Raw genomic sequence first — 17,926 nt, 5'->3', positions numbered from 1 at the left:
AGTTTCCATGCCTTCACTGTGAATTCACACTGTAGAAAATGACAAAATAAAGAAAAACTATTGAATCGTGTGTCCAAACTTTTGACTGGTTTTATGATTATTTAAGCAACCAGCCAGACATTCTCAACTGATATATTTACAATTTTGATGGACTGTTGTTTGTGTCATACCATTCATCTCCAGTTGAGGGCAGCAATACTATTGAGAGGGCTCTAAAGTCCTTCAAATAAAGACGCAGAGTAAGAAGTGGAGGACGGACAATGAAGACGTCTGTTGTAAAAGAAGAAGAATGCAACCTTCAGGTGCATCTTGTAAGCTACTCATTTTGATGACAGGTTGGATTTGCGAGGAAAAGTTTTGCCAGTAATAGTAAATTCTGATTTGTTGGTTGGTTCGTTAAATATATTCTCTGTGTTTTGCTCAGGTAGGAGTTGTAAACTCTTAAATATGTGAAAACAAAACATTCAAATAGTTAAAAAAAATAAACATACAGTGTAAACACACAATTAAATCCTAGATCGCTAACTAACACGGAACCCATAGTAGTGGCGTTTGTTCATCTGGTGGCATTTATACCGTTTTATAGTCTTAATGTTCCCGTGTACTGTTGGTTCACACAGACGTGCCTTGAATTGCGATATTCCCGGCGGTCCCTGAAGGCAGCCGCAGAGGAGGAAGGAACCCTGGCAACGCTGTCACAAAGCTAACGCTATCCGTGCACTGCTAACACAGCATCAGCTTTGTCAACATGCACCTCAGTGTTTGTCCAGTTCATATTTACTCTCTGGCTTCCTCGAAGGCGTGTTAACAAATTTACAATGCAATTTTTTAACGAGCCAAGCTAGCCCCAGCTGGCAGACTCTCCCCCTTTTTTCCTCCGTCGTAGCTACAATCATTTTGAACCAGCTAACCAGAACGAGTTGTTGTTAGCCGGAGCTGCTTGAATATGGCGATTGTGTCTGGCTCCTGTGCTCGGGTAAACGGCTCCAGAAACGGGCCGTCCGTGTCAGCTACACCTTCTGGATCCGTTGGACAGTCTCAGCCCATGATAGCGGTGTGGGAATGGCAGGATGACTTAGGGTACTGGCGGCCTTACAGCGGCCAAGTGAGCGCCTACATCGAGCGGTGTCTGGCACCGCGGGGCCAGAGAGGAGGAGGACCCGGCTCGACGAGCATCTGCCTCGGACAATCAGACCCTAGCCTGTCGCCTTATCTCATTGACATACCGAGCTTGAAGCAGTTTCGGCAGGACACGGGTAAGCCCACCGCACACGATATAACATTTATCACAGCCGCAATAACGTTATATTTGAGGTATTATTTTAAACATTGTGCCCCGGGACCACACGGTTAACAGGCTAGGCTAACAGATAACGCTAGCTGCTTAGCATTAGCTTCCAGGGGCGCTGTTGTTTTGATGATTGTTTACATAGCTGCAAGCTAAGATTAGCCAAAAACACCCAGGATAAAGTTATGAGCTTTAGACGGATCGTTTCGCTTGATTTGTCTGCCCTCCAACCTTCAGCTTACATGTTCACATTACCTCGCTTTTGGTTGAGCGTTTTTCTTTCTTTGAGCTCAGTTTATTCGTGTTTACTAGTTTGAATGAAGAGCAAAAGCCCTTTGTAAAAAAAACAGCTGTTTGAACAAACATGCAGCAGTTTGCAGTGCTCCTAAAAAATATGAATGAATTTCAAAACAAAGCAGCATTAGCCAAAGGACTTTACTGGCTGACACGAGGGATTAAGCCAGCACCAAGGCAGGGAAGAGCTTATTTTTGTTTGTTATGACCCCATAGTGTAGCTTTACTTCATTTTATTCATAAAAAACAAATCATATTTTTCATTTTCAGGAAAGACGCGGTCAGTACGTCGCTCACTGTTCGCCCAGTCCTCAGGCCTCGGCAGTGGTGTTTACTGGGAATGGGCCAACGACGAAGGAGGATGGACTCCATACGAGACTAGAACCTCTATCCTTTTGGAGCACAGCTACCAGGCCCGTCAAGGGACGGCAGACTTGGGGCCGCATGGATACAATTACATAGTGGATCTCACATCTTTGGCCCAGGTTAACAAATCCACGGGCTTTAGACGGCAGGTCCGGCGGCAATGTAACCTCCCTTACCCACTGGCCTCCTCTGGTCCCCCAGCTATCCCCTCGGGCCCGGCCTGCTCCTGCCAACAGTGTTTGAGCCACAGCAGCACAGGACCAATGCCCAGCCGTTCACGACATTCCTTTTCATCAGGCAGTCTGAACCGGCCCAGCCTCCAAGGGCCAGGAAGGGCTGTAGCTGCTCACCCCACTTCAGTGTACTCGCCGTACCCTAGGAGACCCCTCTCTGTTGGGGGAATGTCCTGGGGTAGCCCATGGCCTCCACCGCCCTCTGGTAGTCAACTGTCTGCACCACTTCTGACCAGCTCTACCAGTGCAAACGGGTTAAGGTTGGTATCTAAAGCATTGCAGTTTAATAAAAACAGACCACCAGTAGCAGAAAGGCTTTGTCAGCTGCTCTGGGATGACATATCATGGGCCTCTTTCCACCCTCCCTTCCCCTTTGTCTTTCCTGCCTGTCTCCACTTTGACCTATCCTGTAAAACAGGAATGACAAAAAAAAACAAACCCAAAAACATCTGCAGTACCAGCCCTGCAGTGGCATGTTTGTCTTGACCAAGTTCCTGTGTCTCTTGTCTGTGTCATCTCCAGCCTTCACTGGTTTTTGTTCCTAATTGCACAGAAAGTGGAAGACAAATTGCTTACTTAAGTGGCATAATGAACATGCAGTTCACTTACAGTTTCTCAAGGCTTCAATTTTCTTCTACATTAAGTTTCATTTAGTGTATTCCCAGCCACTGGAAGTTAATAATAAGATAATGAAATGCTGGATGTTGTGCATACACATACTCTGAGTTATTAACTATTTTCCCTCATTCTTCTCAATAATTACTCTGGAAGGTCTGTCTGTTACAAACAGATGACCACATGTATTATGCTTAACAGAGTCCCTTATGTGTGTAGTCATTTGTCTTGACCCCTGTCGTTATATCATTGCTAAAGTTATTTTACAGCGTCATGCAAAATGCTGCCACGACGAGCAAAGGTTGTCAAAAGTGTACTTTGACACCTCTCCGATGCCGCATGTTTAAAATGATATCACTCGATAGTATCAAAAGCACAGAAGGGAAACAAAAGCAGACTTACAATCAGATTTTTAACCCAAGGGCCTCACAGACTAAGCAACGAAGAAGAAAAATCAACGTTTTTGACCTTTTTCACAGCAGCCATTTTGACATGAAATAGCAGGGTCAACACAGGTGTTACCAGTGATATTAATTAAGGTTGCGTTCAGGTCAGGGTGCTGCTGTGGTGCATGCCGGCTCACTGGAAAGTCTCCGCTACGATAAATGGAACTGGACCTTAATTAGTATCATTGGTAACACCTGTGTTGACCCTGCTAGTTCATGTCAAAATGGCTGCTGTGAAAAAGCTACATTATATTATTTTTCTCCTCTTTTAGTTGTGATACCAAAGTGGTATTGAGTATTATTATTTTTTTGTATGTTTTATTATTGTGTTGAAGTTAAAATTATACACGCAAAAATTCTTCTATGTATTCTAAAGAAAAAACTGTGCTGTAGGTTTCACTTCATTATGTGACCAGACACGTACCCCACAGCTTCTTTTTGACCGTAGGTTAGCTGATGTCAAAAGGCCATCCACAATATCACTGATACATTTCCTCCTATTGTGTCATGACGTCCTGTTATTTTGCTTATATTGGGCAAAACAACCACACTGTGATTTCTGTGTTATTTAAATGTTGTTTTCATTTCATGCATTCTACTTTTTGTGAATTTGTGACTATGAAATTGAAGAGGATTAACACTAAAACACTTGGTCGACGAGTTCATGAGTCAGCTGACCAAAATACAGTTATTTTGATAATTGATTAAACATTTAAGCCGTTTATTAAGAAAAAAAAAAGCCAAACATTTGTTTGCTCTCTTTAAATTGTAAGGAAGGGTAAATATTCACATTTGAGAAGCTGAATTCAGAGAATTGTGAAGATTATCAGAATAGTTACAGGTTAATCGACCAATCGTTGCAGCTCTATTATAGACTGAAATGTTCATCCCAAAATAATCAAGAAGTAAAAGAAATAATCATTTGTTGCCGCTCCGTCATACTTGCTCAGTTCATTTCTTGTTGGTTGCATACTCATCAATATATTGGGTGTTGAGTCACGCTCCCTTGTTGCACTATGAGCAGTCAATGTTATTTGTTGTTCATCACTGTCAGAAGCTCTTTTACTGGCCAGTATTTCAGTTCCTTAAGTAAAGTAAATAAACCTTTACAGTTAATTCACAGGCAGGTTTTGTAGGTTGTCTTGATCTGGTGCCAAAGTTACTTCTAATGTCACTGCAGTTAAATGTTCTAATTCTGTGAAGTGGAACGGAAACTGAGATCGGTCTGAAAAGCTTTTGTTTGGCTGCTGGGCTCTTTGTTGCTGCTTTTACTGACCGAATGTCACTGTTCTTGTTTCCTGTCCTCCAGTGTTCCTTCCATCTCTGTGCAGCTGAATGGATCCACCAGCGTCAGCTCTGCCCTTGCAGGTAAATGGGTCACCAACCATCCATCCTTGACTGTTACCTCTCCACAGTCTATTCCGCACCACACTTTTGAGTTGATTGCAGGTTTCGTTCAGCGTAATGTTTTTGGTTTATGTGCCAACCCCCGCCTCTGCATTTGTCTTGTGAGTGTCAGTCTGTTTAGTGACAGCATGCCACAAAAAGAGACGAGAGAGGCTTCCATTCAACAAGAAATAAGAGTGATATAATCCTGTTTGTTGCAACAGGACACATGAAAACAGCCTCCACACAGACTTTTTGTTTTCACTGAGAGCCTATTCAAGTTTCCTCATGAAAACATGATTAACTTCAGCTTTCAGACTTGATCCAGTAAGACAGCTGTTGTCCCACAGCTCCGCCTGATTGATTCAGATGGTTTGCATCCCTGACAGACTATTTGAATTTTAAGCCAAAAATACATCAGTGATGTTACCAAATGTCTTATGATGGCTAAAAGGAGCGAGCAGTGTTTCTCAGCACGTGTTTATTGTGTGATAATGAAGGCTCTATTTCTAAAAACAGGTAAGAAGGTAAACCACGACAAGCAGCGTACCTGTTGATGCTGTCAGGTAGTTGTGGGGGTGAGATTTTTTGCGCTTTCTAGTATCGCCAGTGGCCACACCAGCAAAACTTACACGTACATACGTTAAAAAAAAAAGAAAAAAAAAAAGTAACATGTGTTTAATGTATTTTATTGTATTCATGCCAATAACCGAGAAAAACAGACAAGTAGTTGGGACGTCCAACATTTAACTCTAGGACATCTAAATTGTGTTTTAGGGCAGTGGTGAAAAAATTTGACTGACCTCTTACCCAAAGGGGGGCCCCTTGCAGAGGATAAGTTCATTACAGTTACTAGCCTAAGAAAGCAGCAATTAACAGGACCTCAGATTAGAGATGTCTGCATGTGTGGTTCCCACCATGAAGCATGAAGGAGGTGCAAAAGATGGTTACTTTCAAGAATGTAAAAATATAATAATTTATTTTTGTTAACACTGTTTACTACATAATCATTCACCATAGTACACAAAATCAAATCTGTCTTAAATGGGGAAAAATCTGCACACAGCATCCATTAAGGCTATTTATAATACATACCTGTTCATTGGGCAAATTAGCATCGACATAATCCAAAATAATTTTTTCATTTCATCATGTTTAAGTATCAGGAGAATTCACAGCTGTACTGTGTGGTAAGAAGTGAGAGCTAATATCATGCCGAATGAAACAGAATATTATATTAGCTCAAGATGATGGGCAAAGTCCTTGAGAACTGAGGTGAAAAAAGAACAGTGAAAGGGTTCATATTAACAGGCTTTCAGTAATATTATTGACTGAATGTGATGTGTAATTTACACACATATTTAATGCTCTCATTTCCCATAAAATTATGTAATTAAGAGTGTAGAGTAATGCTATATGTCATCAGGCTGAGATAGAACAGATAGGCAGGTTGTCATTTTCATAAAATGGCAAAATTGACATGCAAAGTGAGCGCTCACACACAAATTATTGCTCAGTTTCTTGGCTGTGATAAGCTGACTGAATCAATACAATCAGCACGGAGGAAGCTGGAGGACCAGAACCTCATTACTGAAAAGCACCGTAGCATGACTTTGGTGAATCATTTAAAATGGAGGGTCACTTGTGTGGAGTCTCCTCCAGATGTACAGTTTTAATTCTCATTAGCCAGTAATGAACATTAGTGGTATCTTATGCGCTGTTTATTTTGCCTTCCCAGCATTAAACACATACAATTAATATGCCTGCCTCCATTAATGTTAGAGGTAGAATTTAGATGTTCAAAAACACTTCTCTTGGAAAATATGGCAGCTATTCTGGGAACATTGTCAGGTTTCAGCTACTTCAATTCTCACCTCATCAATTTGAGGTGAGAAAAGCAGCCAGAGTTCCAATGATGGTATAAAGGCGAAAGTGAAAACGTGGGATGGTGTGAGCAGAGAAGAGTCATAAAGTCAGCAAATTTTGTTATTAATCCCAGTTCCTAGGCAGAATATATCATTGGTTTATTACTGTGTTATTAAAGTAAGGCTGTAGCAGCGAAGTTTAAATTTTCATTTGTAGAATGTTGTTGGAAGGTACATAATGTGTGCTTTAGATGATCATGCTAAACAGCCAAACTATCCATAAGGATTGTGCTTGTCATCACGTGAACCATTCCTCATAGTTTCCTGAGTGATTTGTCTGACTTCCAACTCCTGGGCACCATCTATTCTCCGTGGATCTTTTCCAGTCTCACGAGATATAACTCACAGTTTTTTGCTCGGCTCATGAGATTAACGCTCGCTTTAGAACAGAAGTCCTGATTGCAAAAACAGCTTTACTTATTAATAATAAAAAAACAAAAAAAATTGGTTCACAGTCAACGGATAAAGCAAAGCCATATGTGGTTTTAATTTGAAAGTACTTGATGCTGTTGTGTATGAAGGACACAGTGGAAACATCAGTTGCTGCTACATTTCTCATACCTTTGATTTGTTCCTTTCTACTCCTGCATATCTCCACTTGCTCTCAACCCTCACCTGCTCCACTCTGCCCCGCCCTCCTCTTCCCCTCCCCCATCCTGCCTCAATCCCACCCCACCCCATCTCACCCCAACCCCGCTCCGCTCCAGGCATGGCCTCCATTTTGATGTCAGCAGTGGGACTCGGCGTGCACTTCACCACTGCCCCCCTCCCTCAGCAGCAACAGCAACAGCAGCAACAGCAACAACAACAGCAGCAGCAACAGCAGCTACAGCAGCAACCTGCTCCTTTCTCTCTTCCTCCTCCTCTCCTCCCCCCAGCCAGCAGGCCCAGCAAGCCCCACAGCAGCAGCAGCAGCAACAACAACAGCAGCAGTTCAGTTAGGAGAGCAAAGAGGCAGCACAGGAGAGGTAGCTACCACGCAACCGGCCCTTCCTCCACCTCTTTATTTGATTTTTTTTATTTTTTTATTCATCGTTCTCTTTTCGATCATCACCGCAGGCTTGAGGAACATTTCATCCAGCATCAGCTCGCTTTCATCTGTCGTCATGTGTTCGTTGGTTGTTTTCATGCCGCTCAGCTTTTGTGTCAGTTGACGAAAATGTGCTGCTGCAACTGCTTTTCAACAGCAGGGATGGGCATTAGTACTTGAGTACTCAATTTGGATGACATTCGTTAACCGTATACAGTACTCAACGTTTTCTATGTGATGTAAAAGCAGCCACAACTTTTTTTTCTTTCTTTTTTTTTTAACCACCAGAATAATTAAAATTGCTTAATGTTTTTTGTCATGTAGGGTAATCTCTACAGTGTGCAGCGCAGAGACACTTGGGTGTTCTTTTCTTGTCACTATTCTAACTTCAGTTTTTTCAATGCAAATACTCAAATACGGTAATTACTTAAAATGCCCATCCCTGCTGTCAAATGAGATCATTCTGGTCAGTGCACTCTAAACTGACGCAATCTTCTGACTTGTCTGACTCTGCTATCACTGACCTCCCTGCTGCAGTTTCATTCCGGTTCTTGTCATCAATCACAGCAGCTTACCTACCATGCAATCCTGCATCTCCTTAGTTTTTTTTTCAGCTCTCAAACATGTCACATACAGCTGTATTTTACAACCTGCAGCAACCTTAATTTCCAAAGAAGTTGGGAAAACATAATCCGACACAAAACGTGATGATTTGAAACCCCATATTTAATTGAATTGTTTTTGGAAAACTATATGTCCATTTTGAAGGTAATGTTTCCAAAACAAAATTGGGACAAGTTAGTAACATGATTGAGTATTAAAAAGAGCATCCCAGAGAGGCTGAGTCTTTCTGAAGTAAAGATGGGACGCTGGCAAATAAGTGCAACTATTTAAGAAAAATGTTTGTCAGCATGAAATTGCGAAGAATGTGTGGATTTCATTGTCTGCAGTTCATAATATCATTAAAAGACTCCTTATGCAAGGGACAAGGCTGTAAACCAGTACTGGATGGTCGTGATCTTGAGGCTCTTAGACGGCACTGCATCAAATTCAGACATGTTTCTGTCTTGGACATCACTGCATGGGCTGCAGAACACTTCCAAAAACCTTTTGTCTGTGGACAATGTTCATCGCTGCATCCACAAATGCAAGTTGAAAGAGGAGGATGACAATGAAAGAGCAAAGGAGAAACCATATATAAACCAGATCCAGAAACGGCTTCGTCTTCTATGGGCCCCAGTTCATTTAAGATGGACTGAGGTGAAGAAGTGGAAAACTGTCCTGTGGTCTGATGAGTCAAAATGTAAAAATTCTGTGTGGAAATCAGACGCCGGGCTGAAAAAGGAGAAGGACCTTCCGGTTTGTTTTCAGCGCACAGTTCTAAAGAAAGCATCTGATGGCATTATAGATGATCTGCACATTCGTGAAGGAACCATTACTGCTGAACGATGCTTTTGGAGCAACACATGCTGCCAAGTAGACAACGTCTTTTCAGGAGCGGCCTTGCTTATTTTGGGTTTCAGTGTGTTGCACATCATCACATTTTGTTTCCATTTACATTTTACACAGCATGCCAACTTCTTTTTTGGAAACTGTGTTGTAGCTTCTCACCAACCATCCTAACAGAAAAAGGTGCTGGAGTCTGAAAAAATAGTGCAAACGCTGCCTCGGAATAGAGAACACCTCCGCCTTTGATATTTCAAGTCTAACCACGTGTGTGTATTCAAAAGGTTAACAAAGGATACGAGTACCCACTGAATGGTTTGAAAATGATATGAATCATTTGTTATGGCCTTCACAGCCACCAGATCTCAGAGAGATTTGCTTTGCTGCAATCGTCGAAACATTAAACGAGGGAACATCTTGCCAAGGAGCACTGAAGGTGTTCTGGAGGCTCTGGGTGGAACGACACCTCATTTACACTTTATGTTAGGTTTCACTTTGATTTGTCACCCGTCTGTATGTCAACAAATCATCGTCTGGGGTGCTCATTCACTTTTTGCTCTCGGTACAGAAGAGATCACTGATCTGGAGCCTTGTCCCACGAGCCACTGCTGCAGTATAGAGCTGCAACCTAATTGATGAGTCATTCGACAGGAAAATAATTAGCAGCTATATTGATGATTAATCATTTTTAGTAAATATTTTAGTAAGGACAAATGCCAAAACTATGATTGTTTGTTATAACTTATTGTCACCATTAGTCACTTTGACACAAAAATGGGAAAATAAGGTCCAGGTTGAAAAATATTAAAAGGTACCCTTTAAAGGGGGATTTACTCATGGCTAACACTTTCTTCTTTGATCTAACAAACTCAGAACATATTTATATTCCTACTTTACGCAGACTTTAACCTCCTAACCTTTAAAATCTAAAATGCAGTTAAGCTATCTTCTGTATTAAACTTTAAAAGACACTTGAAGATGAACGTTTAGTTAGATTCCTAAACAGACTTGACACTCGCATGTGACAGAATATAGTCGTGTGATAAGCTGTCCACTATGCTTCATTCTGTTGTTGTACATTCAAACTGTCTGTGTGGCTTCATGTATTTCATGCATCCTGTGTTTCTGACTTTAGGAGCAACAACCTGAAACGAAAGGAATCCATAGCTTACGTGGTTAATGTTTGATGAATTACTTGATATTGTGAAGAAAATCATTTCATCTCACCTCACCAGAGTCGTAGTTTTTTTTTTTTTGTTGTTTTATGGCAGTTTGTGCTGCTCGCTGTTTTTAGTGTCTGGCCTGCCTCAGCTCATTCATCACTCTGTGATTTCTCTTTTATCCCTCTTTTAGCCTCCGCTCAGAGACCCGAGGAGGTGATTCAGCGCTACATGGAGGTAGTGGCCGGAGCACCGGATGAGGTAAATGTTTCATGTTTTTTTCCCCCCTCTCAGACGTCACAGACGAACCTTTAAAAAAAACATATATGTGGTTGTTTGTACAGGCACATTTATCACAGTTAGTAAGCTGGCGCTGACTGCGCTGCATGTCATGGAGGGTGACTTTTCAACACAGCATTACGATGGATTGATGGATTGTTGCTGGATGTGTGCTGGCTTTTAACCGGGGGGGGGGAATAAAACACATTTCAGGTTTTATTTGGTAATTGTGACACTAAACACACATTCCCTGGTTTCCCCCCACAGGACTGCATCATCTGCATGGATCAACTGTCCAATCCATCTGGCTACGAGACCCCCTCCACAGAGGAGGGAGGCCAGAGCATCCTGTCAGACACTGTGGGGAAATTCATCAAGTGTGGGCACACCCTGCATATGCTCTGCATGCTGGCCATGTACAACAACGGCACAAAGGTACAGAACTGTTGCACACTACATGCCAGATATTGTGTTCCATTATGTGTCTTTGGCAAAGTCGCATTATGATGTAATGCAGAGAGCTTCATCTAAAAACGTCTGCTTTGAGGTAACAGTAGTTTGAGGGTTAGAAGAGAAGATCAGTTAACTACGGAGGTGATTAGCTTAGCTTAACATAAAGACAGGAAGCAGCCACTGCACCCGATCTCTGCTCCTTGAGAAACATTTCCAGTGTGTAACTCCCCGTACAACCACAACTTGTCTTTGATACATTTCTTTCACTGATTAAACAAACAAGATACAACATGTCACATAGTGACCTGTGCTGTTAGGCATTTTGACAGAGCCAGACTTGCCGTTTCCCCTGCCTCCTTGGGTTGCACCCATGTATTCGAATTTCATATTAATTTATCACCCTAAAAAATCATCAGTTCAATGAAGTGATTCATCGGATTAAATGAGTTAGACTTTTCTTTAACGGTCTTTAATTTTTTTAATACATGTAGGCAGCAGGGAATAAAATGATGACAATATGATCTGTCTTTTTGGAATGACTTAAGTGATTTATTATAATAGTGTTAGAGCTGAAATAGATTTTTTTTGTTATTGTGGTTATGAATGGAATTCATCATGCTGTTAGATTGCTGCTAGACTGCCTTGCTCACAGTCTTAACGACTTAACAACATGTTGCCTCTTTTTTTTTTTCCCAATACATATTTACTTTTGGAATGGAAATTGGCTCACACAATTTGGAAACAATGCTGCATGCAGCCACCACTGGAATATAATACTTATAATATTATTATTATTATTATATCATATTATGAATGAAGCTTACAGCAATTAAGTACAGCCCTTTTGCTTCCAGTCTTTATGCTAAGCTCACCGCCTCCTAGCTCCATCTACTCGACATGACCTCGCATCTCTCTCCTCATTTAAATCTAGTGACTATATATATACTCGATACCCAATCCAATAACGACATTAACTACACTCTGATTGGCTGTAGGCACCTACGAGACACCTATAGTTGTTTCAGTGAAACTGTTTACTTTTTCTAATGAATGCACTGAAATTCACTGAAAAAACTGGGAGGAGGGGGAGGAGTGTTTCTGTTGCATAAGAACCTCACAGATTGTTCCAGGTATCTTGTTGGTGTTCAGAGGGAACCCAAGTTATTAAAACTTGTTTTTCTTTTGGCAATTGACCATGGTATATGCAAGATAACGCCCTTGAGGTCTGCATTATCAGGAATTAATGGATCCTTTGGAGGCAACCGTTCCTGATAATGGACACCTCATTATCCTGTACGTGTACAATATGTGCACACTGATCTCAATGCATTTTTTAAAGTAGAACAAACAGCGCACTGCCCTCAGGTTAGATCTGTTCATCCCATCAATTATTTTAAAGCTTTATTATGACAGTTTTTTTTTTTTGCCAGTTCTTTGACAGTTGTGGCTGTCTGGCCTTATTTGTGTTGTTTTTGTATGCTGGTTGTTTGAGTTATGAATGATTCTGGAGCTCAGGTGCTTTTCAGTTTAATGTTTAATCTATTTCTTGGCAAGAAAGTGAACAAGCATTACTCCTGAAATGTTTGTCCTGAAAGTACATTTTTAGATTCCATACATGCTTTGAAAATGGTTGATAATAATGAATAAGTATATAAGTAGTAAGTAATATAAGAATAATGTGAATAATGTTCCTGTGATTAGCATTAAATTAGCTAAACCATGTAAAAACAGGAGTAAATTGTCTACCAGCTGACTCTTTTACTGTCAGGAATATGTGTTTTATTCCTTCTTATTGTTGAATTAATTTATGGTATTGTAGCTTACATGCTATTCATACATACAAGCATCGGTGGTTACTGGTTGATGAGACCGGAGGGATAGTGAATCAGCGAGGGAGGGGAACACAAAACAAAAGTCTCATCAGTGGATCAATGACTATTTGATCAGCACTTACCTGGTTTGTATCGATCACTCACTCAGTTTCAAAAAGGCTTTCTGGTTGTATATCCTCCTCAGGACGGCAGTCTGCAGTGCCCCTCATGTAAGACAATCTACGGAGAGAAGACCGGCACTCAGCCCAAAGGCAAGATGGAAATTTACAGCATCGCCCAGTCGCTGCCGGGTCACCCGGACTGTGGCACCATCCAGATCATCTACAGCATACCACCTGGCATACAGGTACTTCTGCACATTGAGCTACTACGTCTTTTATTTTGCAGCAATCTTTTCTTTTCCACCACGGCTGCAAAATCAGAGCATTAAAGTTTGATTTTCAGATTGACAAATTTCTCCTCCAGAACAAAAAAAAAGACAAGACAAAAAATTGTTTTTAGCCAGTTTGTGGGTGATTCTCGCAAATTGTGGAGCAGTGTGACTCAGCTTCAGAGTGTGTGTAGTTAAAATTGGAGTTTGAGTCAGTCTTTATTGGTGTGGGAAATTGGGGTTGGAGCATGGCAGAAATAGACAAAAAAATGCAGCCTCACCCATGTTGTTTGTTGATTTACAAGCTTTGGGTTGACAATAAAGTTGTAAAGTTAGGTTGTACTGTAGCTTTCTTGTATTAAATTTTGAGTGAACTTAAAATAAAATCCAAAAGAAATAATTCTGGGCAAACATTACCCAAGATTACTTTTATATGTTGGGAGAAACGATGGTATTTTGAAGGTGGACGTCAGATTTCATGGGTGGGAACCACCTTAGCTTTTTCACCCATAGCTAATAACTGCAATTAGGAAGAATACAGCGAGGCCAGCTAATCAACCAAGAATGTAGGAGATGCTGTTGACTTTGTAGTCCAAATCTGAGAGAGGTAAGAGCATGGTGTTAATGTACTATAGTGGGACATACAGACACTAGTCTCTGGTCTTTTCTCTGGGTAAAGTATAAGGTGCCCTGTCTGAGGCATGTAACAATCCTGGTTCCCCTACAGAATCTTCTGCAGCCCCGGGGACAGGCTCCAGTGAGCTCCACGGCCTCAGGAAAGCCCCCCAGACAGCCTTTACACAAATCACCTAACAATGATCATGATAATTGAGGATGCAATACTTCGGTGATGCATCAGGAAGCATGCATTCGAATCATCAACAGGTGAATTGTAATCAAATCGTGAGGGCAGTGAAGATTCACGCCTCTTTGATAAAGCGAGTGTTGTCTTATGATCAGGGTTGTCTCATGTTCAGGCCAATTCAGTACAACAGAGGACTGCTGGATACTGGACTGAAACTCATTTAGGGAGTGCCAAAAAAGTTTTTAACAGATTGATGTTCAGGCTCGGTTGTGGAAGAGCCTCCTCCTCTGTCCTTTTGTGTGCCGTCCACAGTGTCTGCCTCCTTTTGTTACAGTCTTTTGGGAAAACCCTCATTTTATTTCTGCGTCCAAAGAGCCGTATGTATCTTAAGCTACAAGAACTGGAATCAGATTTTTATTGAGCCGTTGGGCTACCGTTAATCTCCAAAAACATGTTATTAGATTGTTTTATTTTTCCAACTGATCTCTTGTATTAAACTTTATGTTCCCACTCATCAGTCATTTTTTGTCCTCCTCCTCCACCAGGGCCCCGAGCATCCAAACCCAGGACAGCCGTACACCTGTAGAGGCTTCCCTCGCTTCTGTTTTCTACCGGACAACGACAAGGGCAGGAAGGTAAAAAGACTAACAGTATTGTGTCTCAGCATCTACACCTTACCACAGGTCCAACTAATCAATAAGTTCACTCACAGCAGGACCAGAGTGGAGCTGTAGAGAACAACCTGACACATTAGGCACATGCTTCTCGACACTGTTAACACGCGACTCTCCATAAAGCTCCATCCGGATTGTAGCGCTTCACTGTGATTAAATTAAGAACATTTTGTGCTCATTATAAAGTTGTTTTGTTTCCATGGTGAATTAGGAGCTCATTTCCTGCTTGCTGGCGACTGCAGCTGTACGCTTCAGCCTCTATAAATAATCTCTGATGTAATTCACTAATGGAAAATTGGATTAAATTATTTCAGTTGTAGTTTTATCTGTGCTGGTGTCTCAGATTCGTTTCCAATCTTTTGGAGTCCCCAGTGCAATGAAGCCCCATAGAAGATGGATTTGAGCCTCGTCACATAGTGCAGTAAAGAGCAGGAGGCTTTTCACTGCTTAAAATCAAAGTAGTGTTCAGGAAACACTGTTCATTTCCACCTGTTACATCATCACATTTTATCTAAATTGTTTGTTTGCAGACTGAATGGCAGCCACACACTGAATCAATTAAAGCAGCGTTTATCAGTAAAGCTAACGGGACAGCGCGCACCAAACAAATGTTTTAAGTTTCTCTCTCACATTGTAAAAGATGATTACTTCTAAAAATCATAAATTCATAGATTAGATTATTTTTTCTCAGTCCATCATTTAGTCACATGATATGTTACACATGTTCCTAAAGGCTGACGTAACGTCTACAAATATCTCCCGACCAACAAGATATTCAGCTCACTGTCAAAGTTCAAAACTTTAAATAATGGAATGTAAAATATCCAATAAATATAACTTTAGATAATATATGTTTAATTGAATTTCCAGAAATAGTTATTTTACTGTTGCTCTGCTCTGTTTTCTTATAAATATAACTGAATCTGATATCAACCCATATCAAATTAACTTCAGTTTAGTCCAGCCCACCTCGTTTTAAGCCCGACCCAATAGATAGACAGATAACGGCATACTGGTTGCATCCAGTGGTGTAATCACTGCTTGCAATCTCCTCACATCACCCTTATCTTCCTAGTGTAAAGGAGAAACAAAGGCCCTGTCTAGAGTCAGTATTTAGTTTGTCTGTTCTGGGCCACCATAGAAACATGCTGTTTCAGCATGGTGGCCTTCATGGAAGAGGACCCGCACCCACTGTAGATATAAAAGGATCATTTTCAGGTGAAAAACACAGTTATGAATATTATATTCCATGTTTGTCTTACACTCAAAATAGAGGTCCCAAATCTAACACTGGACCTTTTTTAATTAATAAAGCTCTGTCATGTATTTGAACATATTCAGGTCAAGTTTGAAGTTATTAAAGTATTAAATTAAAGTATTAAATGTACATGTAGTGTATTACGGCACAGATCTTTTGCTTTAAAAAAAGAAAGGAATTGAATGATGAATCAATTATTAAAATAGCTCGTCGATCCATTGTTTTGCTTTGTGGATGATATTTACCTCCCTGTTTCTCTCAACAGGTGCTGGAGCTGCTGAAGGTGGCGTGGATGCGACGCCTCATCTTCACCGTGGGAACGTCCAGCACGACAGGCGAGCCCGACACAGTGGTGTGGAACGGCATCCACCACAAAACAGAGATGATGTCCAACTTGTCGGGCCACGGCTATCCCGACCCAAACTATTTGGACAATGTTCTGTCTGAGCTGGCCTCTCAGGGCGTGACAGAGGAGTGCCTCAAACCTCCAGGCGGTGGCGGTGGTGGAGGCGGCAGCACTACCAACTAGATCGCGGCTCAGAGCTTCTCACACACACACACACACACACACACACACACACACACACACACACACACACACACACACACACACACACACACACACACACACACACTCTTCCTCTTCCTCTCACTGCTGACCACTGAGTTAACCCTTCAAAACCTCCACCTCTGTTGGCAAGGCGGGACCTCCTGCAACCTCTGTTTGACATAAAATTAATGTCAGCATCTATCCAGATCTCATTGAGTGAGCAAAAAGGGGGGATTTGGAGTTCTTGAAGCTTCTTTGGAAGGAAGCGGAGATCATCACATATACCAGGAGACGGAACTCGCAGAGAAAAACGGGGCTCCTTTTTACTCTGAGCCTCCTTTATCACACCTCCACAAAGCTGGAGGTTTTTTTTGTTTTGTTTTTTCTTTTTGTTTCATTTGTTTTCCATCAAGAGCCTCATCTCTTATCCCCGTGTCGAGTTACCATGAGAATGGCAGCTTACACCAGGGATAAAAATCTCATTAAGCACTTTAGTTCTGACAGTGCATTTAGCTGACGACGTGCGTGATTTCCTGGTAAAAGGGCAGTTAACTTGTTTTCAAATTGGGAGGTTATGCAATTAAGTGTTTCTGCTGAAAAACCTTTGTGTTTAGCACAATGACACACTAAAACTGATCTAGTAGCAAAGTATATATTAGCCTATTTGATGAGAAGAGGCAATAATTAACTGATGTAAATAAGACAAACAAAAAAAAACACAAACATGAATTAAGCAAAAAAAATATTGTAAAGAAAAAAAAAAAATCAAACCAGTCGTGTCCACAAATGTCAGTCGAGGAGAAAAAGGTTGTATTTTTTAAACATTTAACACTAATTCTAATTTGATCATTTGTTCCATTTTATTCCTTAATCTAATTTGATAAGCAGACGTCTAATGCACTCACATTTTGATTCTTATTTTTCCATGTTTTGACTTGATGCCCACAGGCATTGTTTATGTCACTCAATATGTTATGTTGCCATGTACGTGAGAAGGGACAAGGTTAGGTCATATATAGCTCGACAACCTCAATCCTTTTTGTCCGAACAGATGGGAAAGATCACTGAGATTAAAAAAAACAACAACTGGTAAAGAACATTTTACAGTGTGACAATCAAGGTCATTGAACTCGTCTTGATTAAACAAGACACACAAAGCCGCGGCGAGTATGTTAATGTTCCCGCCGGCTGCAAACTCACCTCCTGTATTCACATGCATTATTCTGCTCACAGTACTGCAGTACAGTTGCAGCACTGAGTCTTGACATGTATACAAGCAAAACTGGAAAAAAAACTGCAATAAAGAAATAAGGCAAAATGAACCATGACTCTGTCTCTTACTTTGGTCTTTTACAGTCTATTTTTTTACTTTTTATTTTTATTTTTATGAAGACATTCTCAGTAGCTGAAGGTGCTGATCTGCAATGACGCTGCAATGATCACATTTATATTTAGTCATTTAGCTGACGCTTTTATCCAAAGCGACTTACAAAAACGGGAAACAATCAAGGTACAG

General features: G+C 41.0%; 1 protein-coding gene across 5 annotated transcripts; it reads left to right on the top strand.

Moving 5' to 3' along the window:
• Window positions 1–271: 271 nt before the first annotated feature.
• On the top strand, window positions 272–17,732 carry dtx2 (deltex 2, E3 ubiquitin ligase). 5 transcript variants are annotated; one of them, XM_027277684.1, is made up of 10 exons: window positions 287–302; window positions 621–1,256; window positions 1,853–2,441; window positions 4,552–4,610; window positions 7,261–7,521; window positions 10,383–10,450; window positions 10,736–10,903; window positions 12,938–13,099; window positions 14,474–14,563; window positions 16,126–17,732. In XM_027277684.1, the coding sequence occupies exons 2-10, from the start codon at window positions 947–949 to the stop codon at window positions 16,387–16,389; spliced, it is 1,971 nt and encodes a 656-aa protein (XP_027133485.1). In that variant the 5' UTR covers window positions 287–302; window positions 621–946; the 3' UTR covers window positions 16,390–17,732. The 5 variants fall into 5 exon arrangements, 4 of the variants coding, with proteins under 4 accessions (XP_019135162.1, XP_010735585.2, XP_027133485.1 ...); XM_027277683.1 differs by having other exon boundaries at window positions 297–311; XR_003462255.1 differs by lacking the exon at window positions 16,126–17,732 and adding an exon at window positions 13,851–14,008 and having other exon boundaries at window positions 272–1,256.
• Window positions 17,733–17,926: the final 194 nt, after the last annotated feature.

This window comes from Larimichthys crocea, chromosome III (assembly GCF_000972845.2).
Source record: "Larimichthys crocea isolate SSNF chromosome III, L_crocea_2.0, whole genome shotgun sequence".
NCBI classification, from domain to species: Eukaryota; Metazoa; Chordata; class Actinopteri; family Sciaenidae; genus Larimichthys; species Larimichthys crocea.
The sequence above is the reverse complement of the archived record's forward strand: the minus strand, read 5'-3'. Positions and strand labels throughout refer to the sequence as shown.

Coding starts and splice junctions, on each gene's coding strand:
- dtx2 (XM_019279617.2), top strand. CDS start 947: ATGGCGATTGTGTCTGGCTCCTGTGCTCGGGTAAACGGCTCCAGAAAC. Junction 10,451..10,735: donor TGGCCGGAGCACCGGATGAG/GTAAATGTTTCA, acceptor TTCCCCCCACAG/GACTGCATCATCTGCATGGA. Junction 14,564..16,125: donor ACAACGACAAGGGCAGGAAG/GTAAAAAGACTA, acceptor TTCTCTCAACAG/GTGCTGGAGCTGCTGAAGGT.